Source organism: Lonchura striata, chromosome 6 (genome assembly GCF_046129695.1).
Source record: "Lonchura striata isolate bLonStr1 chromosome 6, bLonStr1.mat, whole genome shotgun sequence".
NCBI classification, from domain to species: domain Eukaryota; kingdom Metazoa; phylum Chordata; class Aves; order Passeriformes; family Estrildidae; genus Lonchura; species Lonchura striata.
Window position 1 is genome coordinate 67,209,833 of NC_134608.1, and position 17,469 is coordinate 67,227,301.

Genomic DNA, 17,469 nt, shown 5'->3' on the forward strand with positions numbered 1-17,469 from the left:
CCCCTCTCCCCAGTTGTCAGTATTCCCTAGCTCTCCCCTAACCCCTTATCTCCAAGTTGTCAGCCCTCCCTTTCCCTGCCCCTTTCCCTGGAACCTTCCCTGTCATTCATCCTACCCCCCTCCTCTTCTTCCAGAGCATTCCCTGTCTGTTTGGTGAGACTCAAAACCCTATTGCTTATTTTGTGTTATTTCACTTCTCTGCTTCTCCCGATAGGTTTGTGATGGGTTATTTCTGCCCTAAACTCCTCCCCTGCTATTCCCTCATTGGTTGCTGTTCCTACACCCGTCTCCCTGAATTCTTGTCTAAAACCTCTGCTCCCGCTCCCGAGGGGGTCTTGGGGCTCACTGAATAAAATCATCCTGTTCACCCCCAAGTCCCGTGTCGCCTCCGTCTGTTCCCGCACCACAGACTGGGACTGCAGAGCTTCGCAGGGGGAGCGGCCGCCCGTTCTCTTCCCTCTCGCCGCCCAGCACGGCACCGCTCGGGGAATCGCGGCGAGGGGAGCGCATGCTGCGCCACAACAATTGGTAGCAGAGGATGGTTCCCTCCTTCATCTTGTAGAAAAAATGGGCAAATTCGTGGGGGCGACCGCCTCACAGAAGAAGAAGGAGGGAAGAGAAATATCTATGGCCGTGGAAGCTCTGCCGGATGATAAGAGGAGCTGAGCGCCGAGCAACAAGAAGATTGAAGCTCCGTAACCTCTTTGTCCTTGCCACTGTGCTCTCTACCCGCCCGGGAGCAGCCGCGCTGCGGGGGCAGCCGGGCTGCAGAGGCTTTAAGCGGGCAGACTTACCTGAGGACAAAGAGTGCGGTTTGGCAGTGGCTCGGGAGTTGAGCCTGAAGAAAGGCTGACCGAGAGGAGGTGGCTTTCCTCTTTTTTTTTGCTTTATCGGGACCTGCCGACCATGTGCTAAAACAGGTGGGCTTCCCTTTCCTTTTCCAAGGAGGAGATGATAATTCCTCACTTGGTCTTTTATGGAAAACCACATTTGAATCCCTCGGTCAAGGCATCTGCAGCGAGACCACCGGAGGCAGATAGTGGCCAAAACCAAGGCTTCAGGGACGAACTTTGGTTTAACGGGAACACCTAAGCCTCCGGAAGGGCCAAACCGGGAAGGAACATCCCCAGTTTTAGCGCGACTTTTCCATCGAGTTGAGGAGAAGATTCAAGTCATCACCGCCCGGGCCCGGAGGGTAAGGTGGGCTAGACGGGGTGGGGACCGCCCCAACGGACGGCTGGGTTTGCCGCTTTTCTTTTTGCGTTTTAACCCCCGTCTGCGCCCAGACTGGGGCTGTATCCCTGCATGTCCCTGGCAGGCGGGTGGGTTTTCTTTTTCTTGGGGGGGGGCTAGCACTTCGCTGAGTGTTACTCTTCACCCAGTGTTTTGTGGTGACCCATATTGGATTGCTCTTTCTTCTTCTCGAAAATGTTGTCTTCTCTATCCTCCCCTCCCCATTCTGGGCTGGACGGAGGGGGTAGAAAAGACACAAGTGAGACGAACATCTAAAAGGCGACACGTTAACTATGGGAGGGTTGTTAAAATAGGCCCTTTACACCCACGCATTGCACCGACATCCAGCTGCGTCGGGCCCCCCTCCTATAAATTTCCCCTTTTTGCTTCTGTGAAGTTCCCTATGCCCCCATCCCCTCGGACTTTCCTAAACCTTTTCCTATCCTCCCTTGGGGATTGCTGTGGCCGAGCCACCCCAAGTGCCCTGCTGGACACTGTTCAGGCCAAGTGCAGTGTACCCGGCACCCCTTTCCAAGATGGTGATGGCAACGCCACTTGGAACCCATTTTCCTGCCTTGACCCTTCTTTTCCGCCCCTGGTTTCCCGCCAGTCCCATCTCTCCCGCAATGGCCCTGCACCATCCCTGCACGAGGCTAGTCCCTACTGGGGGAGGAGGGGTTGGATATTCCCCAGTCCTTCTTCTGGCTCTTCCTCCGAGGGGAAGGATCGGGAGGGACCCTCTCCCGAAGAAATGGAGTCGAAACCCGGGACTGGGGGTCCGTCATTTTGTTTTCCCCCTAAGATGGTGGCATCCTGGTCCACCCCTTACCAATTCCCCTTATTATTCATGACAATCACTAATTAAGTGATTGTCTGATTCCCCTATCCTATTCCTTAATGTACCCCACCCAATGTTCCTTTTTATTTAACTATGAATTCTTCTTTTTGCTTTTGATTATTTTTTGAATAATCTGTTTGTTGAGTTATATTTTATAGAAAGAAAGATCATCCCATTTAATTAATACCCAAGATATTATGCCTACCTCTCAAACAAATATTCAAATTGGACAAACCACATTGCTATCCGCTGACTGTGCTTTAAGAATTTAAGAAGCTGAACATTACAAGCGCCGCAACAAATCAAGTTCTAAATCGGATCAAGTTACAAATTCTGCTGTGTTTTTTACCCTTGATTTGGAGTTCAGTTAGTACAATTTAGTATACGTTATATTAACTTTTTACGTGCTTCATGTGTTGTAATCATAATTAGTTTATCCTTTTTTAATGTCTTTCGATTTACGCCTTTTTTGTAATGTGTAATGTTATTATTTGAGTAGTAAAACATATCAAAAAATCTTTCTTTTGCCTCCTCCTGTGTCCCCAATTAGCCTAGAAAGGTCCTTCCCGAAAGGGAATTTTATATTAAGCTGTTTTGTTGTAATTATAATTAATTTATTATTTTCTGATATTTTTTGACTTAAAGGCTGTGTTTGTGACCATCATTGCTACAGGAATCACGTAGCTACTGTATCACTTCAGGCTTGCTGCATTGCTGCGAGGATTAAAAATTTATTAGTTATATTTAGTTGATCTTTTATTGTATTAGACAAAATTTGTCCAATTTAATTATTTAATTCCAATAATTCCATTTAATTATTTTATTTAAATTGGATAGTTGTGATTTTAATCATTCTAATTCAATTATTTAGCTTAATTTCTGTTAATTATTTCATTCTATTTCAATCACCTGATTTTTAATTATTCTTAGTTAATCTGATTTCAATTCTATTTGTTTTATTTAATTGTTTCTCAGATTTGTTTATTTCAATTGTTTTATTTTAATTCATTACTTATCTTTATTATCATTAATTCTTTGTTACAATTTTTTCTTTATTGCAATTACACAATTTTAATTCCAACTAATTTAATTATAATTGTTTTATTTAAATTCAAATATTTTATTTTAATTGTTTTATTTCAATTGTTTCAATTAAATTTCAACATTTATTTTTGTTTCTTTTCAATCACTTAACCATTCCATCTAGTATTATTTACATTATTTTAGATTGTTACTCAGAGCAGCAAAGCAGCAACTTTTGTGCAGTTTTGTGTCTGATTTAGGAGCAGTATAGCCAGCTAGAGTTATAATATTGTCTCCAGCTTTCATACAGCCGGGTGTCCTTCCTGGCACTATTGCCACTCACCTCCAGCCCTCTGCTGCCACAGGCCCGAGCACCACCCAGTCTCCTGCCAGCTACTGGCTCTGGGTAAGAGTTGAGTTGTAGCAGAAGTAGATTCAAATACATGGGATTCCTAACTTCTACCTGTATGCAGCAGGTCCAGTTGCGGTATTTGAGGCATTTGAAAAGACAAAGATGTTACTACTCTTCCAGCCCTATAAATGCAATGATGTGTCTTTCATGTCCTTTAAGTAATTTGCAATGTTATCATATGATCCTGTTGTATTTTGTTAATGAAGCTTACATTATTTATGTTATAATTTTATATTTTTTGCATGTTGTATTAATTTGCTTAAGCCACAGAATTCTCCTTCCTTTTGTAAAAAGAAAAGAGGGAGATGCGGTGGTGTGTCTTTGATTTTTGTTCAATATCTGTTTCCCTCCCCATCCCTAATCTCCTCCTCTCCCCAGTTGTCAGTATTCCCTAGCTCTCCCCTAACCCCTCATCTCCAAGTTGTCAATCCTCCTTTACCCTGCCCCTTTCCCTGGAACCTTCCCTGTCATTCATCCTAGCCCCCTCCTCTGCTTTCAGAGCATTCCCTGTCTGTTTGGTGAGACTCAAAACCCTATTGCTTATTTTGTGTTATTTCACTTCTCTTCTTCTCCCGATAGGTTTGTGATGGGTTATTTCTGCCCTAAACTCCTCCCCTGCTATTCCCTCATTGGTTGCTGTTCCTACACCCGTCTCCCTGAATTCTTGTCTAAAACCTCTGCTCCCGCTCCCGAGGGGGTCTTGGGGCTCACTGAATAAAACCATCCTGTTCACCCCCAAGTCCCGTGCCGCCTCCATCTGTTCCCGCGCCACCAACTGGGACTGCAGACCTTCGCAGGGGGAGCGGCCGCCCGTTCTCTTCCCTCTGGCCGCCCAGCACGGCACCGCTCGGGGAATCGCGGCAAGGGGAGCACATGCCGCGCCACAACACCACTCCTGGTCCGTGTCCCACGGCCGTGCTCAGGATGGCCACCGTGTGGGGCGTGTCCCGAGGAGGCCGTGCCAGCTTCTGTGGAGGCCCCGTGCCCTTCCCGCCGCGGCTGCGTCGGCAGCTGTGGGGGCTCCTGCTGCTCTGAGCCCGCAGAGCAGGGCAGCGTTTGCTGATGGGCTGAGCCCTTCCCAAAGATCCTGTTGGGCTGTCTGACACACCTGGGGCAAGGCATTCCTTCCACCCTGGGCCACTCTGGGGGGCTGGGGGTGGCCCCAGGGCAGGTGGCAGTGCGTGCAAGGGCCCTTTGTGACACGGTGCAGCATGGTCACCGTGGAATGGAACGGGACAGGGGATCCAAGGGCCCTTGGTGACACGGTGCAGCATGGTCACCGTGGAATGGAACGGGACAGGGATTCCAAGAGCCCTTTGTGACACGCTCTGGCAGAGGTGTTGGCAGTGACAAGGCCACGCCAGAGTGCTCAGTGCACGTGATGAGACAGGACGGGAGAGAGCGGTGCTGTGAGGAGCCCTCGTACAGCCACTCGTTCCTTGCCGACCAGGAGCTTTCCCGAGGTATTACTCCTGCAGGTGAGCTCGTGGCCAGACCAGAGCACTTGGTGACCCCTGGCCTTCCCAAGGCAAATCTTCTGCAGCTGCCCTCGAGGGCAGACCGTGGCATTTGCTTTGCACCGTCCTTGAGAGGAGTCTCCTGTCCTTGTGGCTGGAGCCCCCAGGCCCAGAGTGCAGGACTTGCTGTCCTGTAGCCTTGCCAAGACTTCACTCTTGCAGGTGCCCTCAAGGCACGACTGCAGCACTTGCTGACTCGGACCTTTTCCTTTTCACCTTCTGCAAGTAGCCATGAATCCAGGCAGTGACGTAGAGCTCAGACCTGCGAGCGTGCCCAAGCTGGCCTGGGGGAAGGAGGAGAAAGAAGGCCCTGGAGCTGCCCCAGCACAGCAGCCTGAAGAGGTGGAGCAGTTCCAGCCACGGCAGAAGGGTGAGTGGCAGAGCTGGGCCACAGGGCTGGTGCCTGCAGCCAGCTTGGCCCCATGCCATGCCATGCCATGCCATGCCATGCCATGCCATGCCATGCCATCCCGTCCCATGCCATGCCATGCCATGCCATGCCATGCCATGCCATGCCATGCCGTGCCATGCCATGCCATGCCATGCCACGCCGTGCCATGCCATGCCATGCCATGCCGTGCCATGCCATGCCATGCCATGCCATGCTGTGCCATGCCATGCCATGCCATGCCATGCCATGCCATGCCATGCCATGCCATCCCGTCCCGTCCCGTCCCGTCCCGTCCCATCCCATCCCATCCCATCCCATCCCATCCCATCCCATCCCATCCCATCCCATCCCATCCCATCCCATCCCATCCCCTGGGGCCATGCCCATGGACAGGATGGAATAGGGGCCGGGCAGACACCCCACAGCCGTGCTCCGTGCCCTGGGCTGTCACGGGGCTGTCCCTGCCTGGGCAGCGCAGGGCTGGGCTGTGTTCTCCGGCCTCTCCCGCAGCCCCTCAGCTCGGGCTGCGCTCCCTCTTTGCCAGGTGCAGCCGTGCAGCGCACACAAGAGCAGGAATGCACCCGTGGCCGCTTCCGCAGAACAGCGCAGGTACCTGCAGCCATCCCCACCTGGGCTGGGCCTGCTGGCACTGCTCAGCCCAGCACTGTGCTCGGAGCACTCCATGCAGCATCCCGGCCTTCTTGCCCTTCTGCTGCAGATGGTTTGCAAATTCATGAAGAGGATTCGGGAGGAAGAGAGCAGCGCCATGGGCACCGTGCTCAGAGCGTACTCTCCCATCTTCAAAACCAAGAGCAGCGCTGCCCTGCTGGATATGCTTGTGGAGGAGGGTCCTTCCAGCCCAGAGCAAGTGAGCAGCCTGTGGCCTGGCTTTTTTCCTCCCAGCAATTGCTTGGCCTCCCAAGCCACGCCTGCTGCTCCCTGGGAGCCTTTGAGGCCATGGCAGTGTGGAGGCAAGGGAAGCACTTCTCTGGTGCAGCTGGGCACATTCCTTCCTCCGGCAGCTTTCCAAGTCTCCCCTGCCTTCTCCAGGTGCCGGCCATGGTGAGGTTCATCCACCAGTGGCTCGTGGCCAATGAGTTTCCTGAGTACAATCTGTACAGGCCCCTTCTGGATCTGACAGAGGCACAGCCCTCTGACGTGGTGATGGCTCTCCTGCGTGTGGCCCCATTGTGTGACAGGTACGGGGCCCACCTGCCCAGAGGGCTCAGGGCTCAGCAGCCCTTCCCCCTGTGCAGCCTGTCCCAGGTGTCTGACACAGAGAATTCCAGGGCCCTCTGGCTGCTCCCTTTGCCAGCCCTGGCCCCTGCCAGCCCCCAGCGTGCTGCCATGCTTCCCCCCTGCCCCTCAGGGGCCAGTGCCCACAGGGCTGGGCTGCCTGCGTGCTGCCAGTGAGGGGCAGTGGGCAGAGGCAGGGCTGGCAGAGCAGCTCAGCTCCCCGCTGCCGCCCAGGCCACGCTGCTGTGTCCCAGACTCCTCTGAGACAGAGTTCTGACCCCACAGAGCTGCTCTGGCCATGTGGAAGAGCATCATGTGCTCTCTCAGGACTGCAGAGCCGGCCATGCTCGTGCTCCTGGATGTGCTGGGGAGCTGGCCAGAGCACAGCACGTGCACCTCCGATGGGGACCACGCGGCTGTCCTTGCCCTGGCTGTGAGTTTCTGCCTTTGCTGGCCCCAAGGCCACCTCTCCAGCAGCTCTCCATCCTCCCTCCCCCACGGCGTCTCCCTGCCTCAGGCGCTGGGCTGAAACCTGGCCTCGGGGCAGCTCCAGGGCCACCAGGCCCGGTGCTCCCCCTGTGTCTCTCCGGGCCTCTCCCTCCCGTGCTCGGGCCCTGCCACACGGACACCTCGGCACTGAGCGCTGTCCCGGGCTGCTCTGTCCTTTGCAGGCAACCGTGGTGATGTGGAAGATCCTCCAGCTGCCCTGTGTGCCACATGTAGTCACCGTGCATTTCCCCGGCCTCTTTGTGCATCTGCTCTTCCAAGTGCTCTTCAGCACTCTGGATGTGCCAGAGGAGGTCAATACCTTCTGGAAGGGATGCCAGCAGCAACACGGTCTTGCCACCAGCCCCAGCAGGTGCTCCATGCCAGTCCTCCTGTCCCTGCCATGTGCCCAGGGCAGGGCCAGTGCTCCCAGTGTAACCTCAGCTTTGCTCTGTGCACAGCTTTGCAGAGCAGACCCTCAAGGCCCTGCTCTGCCAACTTCACTATGAGGATGTGGTGGTGGCCATGGAAGACAAGCGTGGCTGGGACACACTGCTCTGTGCTGACACCCACCACTGTGCTGTGGGCGTGCTGGCCAGGTGAGACCCCCTGCTCCCCAGCTGTCCCCGGCATGTGTGCCCTGTGCCCGAGGTGCCCCACACAGTCCCCGTGGCCGTGGGCCAGAAGGCCTTGTCACCAAGGGACGGCCAAGGAGGCTGCAAAAGGCTGGGAGAGGAGCATGCCCAGGAGCAGGAACCTCCCAGAGGGCTCAGCTGCCCCTTGCAGGGTGGTGGAGAAAGGCCAGAGCTCTGTGAGGCAGTCCTGGGAGAGGTTTGCCCCCGCTGGCTCAGGGCTTTGACTCGTGTTTCCTCCTGTCAGAGAAATGCACTGCGCATCCGAAGCCGCGTGTTCCAGGATTGCGTTCCACCTGCTCGGGCTGCTCAGCAAGGACACGCCGTGCCGGGATTTGGCCACCCTGGCGTTCCTTGTGGAGGTGAGCCTGAAGGCCGGCGCTGCCTCGCTGAGCTGCCTCCCGGCTCTCTGCCCTCTCTTGGCCGCAGTGCCTGGGACGGAGCCCGTGCCCTGTGCTGCTGCCTGGGCCCGGCCCTGGGCGGTTCTGGGCTCCCGCCGGCTGCTCCCCCATCACCGGCCTGTGCCTTTCAGATCCTGGAGCACCTGAACGTGAGTGAGTGCCGGGACAGCGTCCTGCAGTTCCTGTCCAAGCACCTGCAGAGCGAGTGCAGGGGGAGGCGTCGCTTGGCACTCCGAGGCCTCGTGGCGCTCGGCACCACCACTGTCTCGGTGAGAAGAGCGCAGGGGCTGAAGCCGTGCTGCCAGCGTGGGGCTGGGGAAGGCAGTCCCTGGGGCTTGGCTGGCCTTGGGGCACTGAGGCAGCTGCTGCCAGCTCTCCTGCCTCCTGCTGCAGCTGCCCCAGGGCTTTGGCACAGGCCTGTGGCCCCTGGGCCCTGTGGCAGCAGGATGTGTTTCACACACTTGTGTTCCACAAGTAGATGGCCATAAGGATGTGGAGCCTTCATGAAAGGCTCGTGGAGCTCCTACACGAAGATGACAGCACCATGCTCAGGATGACCACGGTTCTCCTCAGGGGTTTATTCTTCTGCACTGGTGCCCCAGTAACCAGCGCCCTCGCCCTGCAGCTGGCTGAGGCGCTCCTGCCACTCTTTGACAACGTAAGGCTCTGCGCCTCCAGCCACGGCCAGTGGGTGCTGCCCGCACACTTTGTGCCCTGTGCACTCACAGGCTGTGCCCAGGTGGGCCTGAAGCAGCTGACACTGAGGTCTTTCTTCCTCCCATCCATACAGGAGGACAGCGAGGTGCAGTTGTGCTCCATGTTTATCTTCAAGGAGATGCTGGATGTTTTTCCAGAAGAGGAAAAAAATGTCCTGAAGGCACATGTGCGGCAGAGCCTGCTGCCACTCTCCTTGCACTGCCATGATGAGAACCAGCGAGTGGCAGAGGTGAGGACTCGGCAGCTGCCGCTGGCCCCTGGCAGGGGCTGGGCTGGCCCTGCCCTGGCGCCTCGCAGGCTGCAGCTCCTGCTGGCTTTGGCACAGGGACGGGGTCCTGCGCCCTGGGCTGTGGGGCCATCTCCGCGTCTCTGCTGCTCTCCAGGCTTCTCAGGAAACACTGCTCTGTGCGGCCGAGTTCCTCAAGAGGAGGGATCTTGTACAGCTGGTGAAGAACCAGAAGCTGTGGCAGTTTCCCGAGTGCCTGGTAAGGAGGGCCGGGAAGCCGCAGCCCCAGCCTGGAGCAGCCCCTGAGCGCGGTGCTCGGTGTGCGGGCTGGCAGCTGTGCCCCTGCCCGCTGCTGCAGCCCGAGGCCGCGCGGGCTCTGCTCCAGGCTCCTGCAGCCCCAGCCGGGTGCCCATGGAGCCCCGGCCCGGGGGGCTGCGGGGCCAACCCTTCCCTCCTGCCGCTCTCTCCAGCTGGCAGAGGACAGCAGCAGCATGGCCGAGCACCTGCGCCGGGCCCTGCCCTACCTGCAGAGCCCACAGGAGCCCCTGCGAGAGGCGGCCGTCAGGTTCATGGGTGAGCCACGAGCCGGGCCAGGAGGGCGTGTGGGCACAGGGCTGGCGGCACCGCTGGCAGGGAGCTGTGCCCTGGGCCTGACAGGCTCTGTGTTCCCAGGGACGGCCGGGCGGCACCTGAGGGGGAGGAAGGAAGAGCTCCAGCTCCTCTCTGAGGGTGACCAAGGGCAGCGGGCTGCCAGCGGGGGCTGCCGGGGGAGCTGCGAGCCCTGCCCCGGCTGCAGAGGGCTCTGCTCCCTGTGCGGACCAGGGCCGGCGTGGGCAGAGCACACAGAGCTTTCAGGGCACCTGGGGGATTCGTGGCCAGCAGCTTCGGGCTGATCCATCTGGTCCCTGCTCCCTCTGGCCATGGCCAGAGCCAGCTGGGATGGCCCTGGCACAGAGTCCCCTCGGGTCCCCTCAGATGTGGGAACTGACCATGGCTCTGTTCCTCTCTCTTTCAGCCCTTGAAGGCCTGACCAATGACATCAGTGACGCCGTCGGAAGCCTGGCAGTTCAGACACTGTACATCCTCCAGGAAGCAGAGAGAGCTCCATATTCCATCTTTGACAACCTGCGTGATCGGCTCTGCAGGGCATGGAGGAGACGGCCTCGTCTGTTGGGGCTCGGCTGGCTGCGCTGCTGGATCTCTGCAGAGAACTGATTGCAGAGGCTCTGTCTGCTTGTGCCACCTGAGCCAGCAGGAATGTTTTGTTTCTTTAAGATTGTTCTTTTCTTCTTTTGTTTTTCTTTAGCATGTTAATATAGGATGTGTTGCTATAGACAGACTCCCAGGATCTTTCTTTTGCTGCCCAGGCTCTGCAGGGCCGAGGGGAAGAGGGAGAAAAGGGTTCCTGGGCTCAGCAAGCTGCCCGGGCATGCAGGGTTCCCGGGAAAATGGCCAGAAGCCCCTTGGCCTTTGGTGGTTCTGCTGAAGCCTCTGTGCTGCCCACAGTGCAGATGGGCAGGGGCTGGAGCTGTAGGGATCTCTGTGAGAGCGGTGCCTGGAGATGGCCACAAGCCCTGTCCCAGGCAGGAAGCACAATCCATGTCCTCCTGCCCGTGTGTTGCTGGCTGGATTGCTGAGGGCTCCCAGGTGCCTCTTGGTGGGGCTCCTCTGGAGCTCCTGTGGGGCTGCGGCGCTGCTGCCGGGAAGGTTGGCTGGGCTGGGGAGAACCTGAGGGGACGGGCCCATGAAGGGATGAGGGGCTGTGGGAGCCCTGACAGGACAAGGCAGTGGGAAAGCACGAGGGGGACGTGTGAGGGAGAGGGTAACGTTGGCTCGGGTAGGAAAGTGGGTTGGAGCCAAAGAGACCACTCACCCTGATGTTCATGTGGCAAACAGAGCTCGTTTATTCTCAAGCCCTTCTTTCTAAAGGGCCTTTGAAATACCCAGTCTGGATGATTTCACTGCTCTGATCTCTGTGCCCCTTCAGATTCTGGCCTGGGCAATGCCTGCAGCCTTGGGAGAGATGTGATGGGCCCGGCCCCTGTCAGTCAAAGCAGGGCTGGTACATTCACCCCGTACAAGCCAGCCTGCACGGTGACACGGCAACAGAGTGCGAGGCACAGCTCCGGGAGCTCCCCGCGAACCTCAGCTCTGGGACCACTGTCTGCCCCAAGCTTCAGGGGCTGCAGTGGGAGCCCGGCTGGGCTCTGCCCTGGGGCCATCCTGCAGGGACAGCTGCAAACAGGGAGCATTCCCTGCCACAAAGAGCCAAGGCAGGGCTGCAGGGCAGCTGCTCCAGCCCTGACTGCACTGCTAAGTGCTGTGCTCTGGGGCTGGGGCTCCCTGCACAGGGGACTGCACTGGTGTGCCAGAGGAGACAGAGAAGCTGCTGCTTCAACCTAGCTGAGGTGGGTGCATGGGTTGGGAAGAGTGGGGAGGCTCAAGGGGATTCACAGAGCTCATCCTGCTGCAAGGATGAGGAAAAGGGAGCGGAAACTGAGCAGTGAGGAGAGCTGGGGGCTGGAGAGCAGCTCTGAATGACACTAAAATCCCACCAGACCTCTTGAGACATTGCTGCTCCTCAGCCAGTGACAGGATGAGTCCCTAAGCCTGGGGCTCAGCCTTCCTCATGGTGAGGGGCACCAAGGAATGCAACAGTGTGATGGAGACTGGAATGGGCTGGGAACTCACTGGGGGAAAAGAAGGAGCAACTGGGAATTAAAAGGCAGGTGGGGGAGAGAACAGTTCAGAGAAGGGCTGAGGTACTGCTTGAGCAAGCTGCAAAAAGTCATTTGGGGTCATCCCAAATTGATTTCATTTCAGAAGTTATTGAACAAGTTTATTTTTTGGGTGGCTGCATGTTTTCTTGAGCTGTATTGCTGAAATGCTCAAGCCAGTCTGTGCTGCAGGTCACCCCATTTCTCCTTTGGCTGATTGCAGCCCGGTGCTGAGCTCCAGCAGGGCCCTGGCAGAGCCCAGAGCAGCCTCAGCACCCGCAGAGCCCGGCTGCAAGGAGAGAAACCAGAAAGCCCCGTCAGCTGAAGGCTCCTGTCCCCTTGTCCCAGCCACCCGCGGTGCCCAGGCCATGCTGGCCATGCCAGAGCTGTGCCCAGAGCTGCCCATCACTGCTGCCTTTGGGAGCAGGACTGGTGGGCAGGACATGTGCCCAGCCTGCAGCCAGCCACGGCACCTCCAGCCCTCAGCAGCTGCCCAGAGCAGGACGCTCCTGTGCTCGCTGCCATCTCCCCAGAGCTCTGATCCCACCATCCCCAGCAGACAGGACCCACCTCACACCATCCCCCGCTGGAAGAAAAGCTGCTCCCAAACGATGCCCTCAGCCTTCTCCAAGGGCACGGCCCATCCACGCTGCAGCTGCTCCCAAGCACATCCTGATCCAGACTGGACTCCACCTGAAACGCTTCCTCTAGAAAGACAAACATCAAATTATGGAAAATAGGTTACAGAGAAAAAGGGGAACAAGAAAAAAGGTCAAAAATCTTATCTCTGTCAGGGCCCTAAGGAAGGTCCAACCCCTGCGTGCCAGGGAAAAACCCACCATGGGGGAGGGAATCCCAGGCTTTCTCCCTTCCCTTGCACGGCCCCCATGGTGATCCCAAAGCAAACAAGGGCAGCGGAGCAGCCCAAGCCCTTCCTTGCCTGCAAAGCAAAGCAGCCCCTGCACAGGGTCTGGAGTCCCACCTCTGCTCCCACCATGGGGGTGTGTTTGTGTCAGGCTGGCTGCCCCAGCCCAGCCCCAGCCCGAGGCACGGTGGGTGCTGGGGGCTGTTGGCAGGGCCAGGAGCCCACTCCCATTTCATATCCACCCCAGCCCATGCCCCCAGCCCTGCCAAAAGCAGCCTGGCAGCCGACTGAAGGATCAGCTGCATCCGCCCCAGCAAAGGGGGAACCTTTGGTTCCCAGCCAGGCTGTGCAATGCCGAAATCTGGGAGCATCCCCCAGTGTGTGAACTCATCTGCAAACTCCCTGTGGAGCCTGGCTTTGGAGGAGGTGTCAGAATCAAAGTCCACCATCTTCAGCCTGCCGGTGGTCAGGTGGAGCAAGAGGTTGTCATCCTTGATGTCCTCACTGTCCCCAGCAGCAGCAGCCCCACCTGGGACAGCTTCTCCAGGGGCTCCTTCTTCCCTGGGCCAGACCAGGCTGTCAGGGCTCTGCCCAGGGCCCCAGCCATCCATGAACCATGGCAGGCAAAACCAGGGGGATGTTGGCCACCAGTGCTTGCCACACCAGGTCTCCAGCTCAGCTCCAGCCCATGAGCTGTGTTCCCTCCTGCTGACCCCTGCTCAGAACTACAGGCAGGACAAAACCTGTCTGGTTGGCTTTGCTACTGAGTGCCAAGAGATGTGTGGAGCTGTTACCTGCCAGGCCCCTTGATCCAACTGTGCACTTGGATCTCTCCCATCTTCTAGGGCAGAGGAACATGGATCACGGAAAATCTCTTCTAAGGATGGCCTGTCCAAGGGTTGCATGGACAAACACCTCTTAATGACATCCTGGCACTCTGGGGAGAGAAACCAGAAATCACCAGTCATTTGGAGAAGTTGCCCCCTTTTCCCGTGCCCAGGCCATGCTGGGTGTGCTTAGAGGTGGGCCTAAACTTCCCCATGGATTTTCTGTTTGGAGGAGAGCAGGAGAGCAGGACATGTGCCACCTCCTCAGCAGCTGCCAGAGCAGAATGCCCATGAGCTGCTGCTGTCTCCCAGCACTGGTATTGCTCCCGAGGCCAGAGATGAGGATCCACCTTGAGAGAGCCATGGTGGGAACAAGATCTGACCCCAGATATCTCCTGGCCCCTCCTGAACGGGTGCTTCCCCATGACCAGGTGGTGCAGCAGGAGGCCCAGGGATCAGATCGTCGCTGCCTCGCCGTGGTAGCATTGCTGGTGGATCCACTCTGGTGGGCTGTACGACAGGGTTCCTGTGGAACACAGACACAGTTCATCAGGGGGATGCTGCAGCCTCCAGCACCTGGAGGAGCAGCCCCCGCGCCTCCTCCTCCGGCAGGAACCCCCGCTCCGCCAGGAAACCCGACAGGTCCTGGCACCGCTCCGGATGCTCCAGCACCAGCACAAAGCTGTCGGGGAGCTGAGGCCACTGCAGGAGCTGAATGACACCAGCACAGCCAGAGGAGACCTTGTCCAGCAGCGCGATCTCCAGGGCTGCGCTGGTGCCGTGGGGCTGCGGGAGGAGCACGATGCCGTCAGTGGGGCTGATGCCGTGCCGGGGGTCGGGAACCCCTCGGCCAGCCCTGGATGCTCTGCGCCCTGCGCTGGCCCCACGCCCGCTCTCCCTCCAGGCGTCCTGGCAGCTCCCACCCTGCCGGGCCCCGGCTCAGCCCCGCCCGGCACGGCCCGGCTTCTGCCGCTGGCCCGGCTCATCACCAGCTCGCCCCGGTGCCGGACGCGGTTCCCTGGCACCCTTTTGATGGCCACCCGCGAGCCGAGGGCAGCAGCGGGCTGAGCTCGCCGCCTGCCCCGCACAGCCCCATCCTTTTCCTCCTTCTCCTTCTCTCCCTCCTCCTCCTCCTTCCCCTCCTCCGCGCCCGCCGCCGGCCCCGCCGCTCCCCGGGCGCCGTCCGAGAGCCGCGTGGCCGCGCAGCCGCCGCCGCAGCCGCCGCTGCCCAGCAGCGAACCCGCCGGGGCCGCTCCTGCCGGGCCTCCTGCGCCTTCCCTGCGGGCGGGACGCGGCTGTCAGTGCTCGGCCCGGGCCAGGAGCGGCCCCGAGCGCCGCCCGAGCGCCCCGGGCCGGCCATGCCCCGGCGTTCTCCCCCGGCAGCCCAGATTCGCCATGAAATGGGAACCCTGAGCTTGTGGAAGTGCCTGAAAGATGCCCTGTTCCTCTGCAGGGACACTCGGGCTGAGACAGGAGCCGGAGCCCTCTCTGGGGAAGCCTCCTCCGAGCTGGAATTTGTGCCGTCCTGGGAGAGGAGGAGGAGGGGAGAAGGCTGGCGCTGTGTGGCAGGAGCAGGAGGTTTGGGCCGCAGGACATTCCGTCTGCACCGCTGCCCCGCAATGGGCAGGAACGCTGTGGGGAAGGCTGGGGGACACTGGAGCGGGATATGGATGGCACTGGGGGGAACTGGGAGGGCCTGGGAATGAACTCAGGTGTATTGGGAGGGACTGGGCTGTACTGGGAGGGACTGGAGGGGAACTGGGGCTGTACTGGGCTGTGCTGGGGATGAACTGGGCTGTACTGGGAGGGACTGGAGGGGTTGAATGGCTGTTCCCACCCGCACTGCCTCCCATTTGCCGAGGCTCACGTCCATCACGGCCCCAACCAATCAGCGCCATGGATCATGGCTTTGGGGGCGGGGCCTGGGGTCTGCGCCATCTTTTCTTTTGCCTACAACTCCCGTTATGCTCTGCGGCCCCATAGAGCCCCATTAAAGCCGGGACTACAACGCCCGTCATGCCCCGCGCTCCACAGAACCCCCGGTACCGCACCCATCTGTCCCAGCAGTGTCCCCCAGACCCTCCGGGACCCCCAAGTGCCCCTCAGTGTCAATTCGGGACCCCCAAAATTTTACTGGAAAAGTACAAAAGAACAAGGAACTTTGGAAAAGCGTTTAATACAAATCCAATCCAACTTAAACTACTTGTCATAGCAGTAACTTCATTCACTCAGCCCATTTAGCCTGGAAACCCCTAAACACTGAAGTTGTTCAGGTACCCAAAAATGTTCCATATAAAGAGCATTAGAAGGAGAGGAAAGAGAGAGAGACAGGAAGAGAGAAGCTCCACAGAAAGACACACATGTGGCTCCCAGCTCCTGGGGCTCCAGTGTGGGTGAGACACAAACCCCAGGAGAAGGCAGAGTCCACACCAGGGGCTGACCTTGTGCTCCTTGGTTTTAAGCCCCTGGGCCTTTGTGGGCCTCCCCCCAGCTGGGACTTCTGATATCTCAGGTGTTCAGAGCTGGGTGAGCGCTGTCCCAGCAGAGTGACTGACTGACAGCTCAGCCCAAGGTGTCTGGGGACATTGATCTCATCCAGCCTCTGACAGCGACCACGGTGACACTGGGGAACCTCATGGAGCCTCATGGAGCCATGGGTCAGTTGTGACAAGGCTGGTCCAAGGACACCCTGGTGACACTGGGGAACCTCATCGAGCCATGGATCAGTTGTGACACTGTGGGGACCTCGTGGAATCAGAGGAGACCATTGGGAAGCTCCCATGGATCCAAGGGCCCAGGGTGACACTGTGCAGCCCAGAGTGTCCCGGAGGAGCCATTGTAACACTGTGGGTCCCCATGGAACCAAGGGAACATGGGACAGGCTGATGCCTTAAGTTTTAGCTTCCATATTTTCCCAATTCTGTGCTGTATCAGTCTGTAACTCTGAACTTCATGCAGAGTGTCAGCAAGTTCTTTTACAGTGTAGTCAGACAAAGCAATCCTTTTCCTGCCCGAGAACCATAGACACCGCTGCAGCTTCGGGCCCAAAAAGTGAAAACAGCAGCAAATTGAGGAGAGCAGACTGGGAGGGTGGGGCTGCATAACCTGAAGGTATAATTGGACAATTAACCCCAATATGGAAATGAACCAAATCTTAAAAAAGTGTGTAAACACGTGACCTGGCGTCCATCCTGGATGTACCCTCAGCCAGGCCCTTGTACTGCCCAGGTGAATCCTTTGAAGGCCTTTTTAATAAATCCCCACTTTACTCCTGTAACACTGTCCAGCCTCTGCTCTAGGTGGCCTCTCAAGGCATCAAGGTCTGGCTGGCTGGGCCACCTGGGGGCCACCTGACAGGTCCAGCTGACCTTGGCATGTCCAGGGCTGCTGCTCATCTGCCCCTGGAGCACTGTGCTCTCCTTCCTGTGGAAAGAACTGTCCTTCTCCTCCAGGTGGCGATGGCCAAAATCTGGATTCCTCTTCTTAGTTTGCTTCTATGCAAAGATTGTTCCCAGATGAAACCTGCCAGGACAGACAGACCTGGCTGGCTTGGCCACCCAGGGGCCACCTCTCATCTTCCTGTGAAACACTGGGACCCTGTGCTTTTCTTTCTTATGCGAAAAAAGCACCTTTCACATCCAGGCACCCATGGCCAAAGTTGGGAATCCGCCTCCAGGATTCCCTATATCCAGGGATTTCTCCCAGGTGAAAGCTTCCAGGAGAGACAAGTCTGGCTGGCCTTGGTCTCCAAAGAGCTGATTCTTATCTGCCTTTGAAACACTGGGGCTTTGTGCTTTTCTTTCTGATGAAAAGAACTCTTCTTCCTGCCCAGGTGCCCATGGCCAGAACTGAGATTCCACCTTCAAAATTCTGAATATCCAAGGATTTCCCCCAGATGAAAGGTGCCAGAGAGACAGGTCTGGCTCTCTTGGCCTATAGTGACCACCT

At 57.5% G+C, this 17,469-nt stretch overlaps 1 protein-coding gene across 1 annotated transcript in view; it reads left to right on the forward strand.

Annotated features, from left to right (window-relative positions):
* The first annotated feature begins 649 nt into the window (after positions 1-649).
* The window catches only part of LOC144246559 (uncharacterized), a 703,923-nt gene continuing 687,103 nt past the window's right edge, over positions 650-17,469 (forward strand). The window contains exon 1 of the mRNA XM_077784469.1: positions 650-812. Coding sequence (XP_077640595.1) covers positions 650-812 — 163 coding nt within the window. The remainder of the gene's footprint in view (positions 813-17,469) is intronic.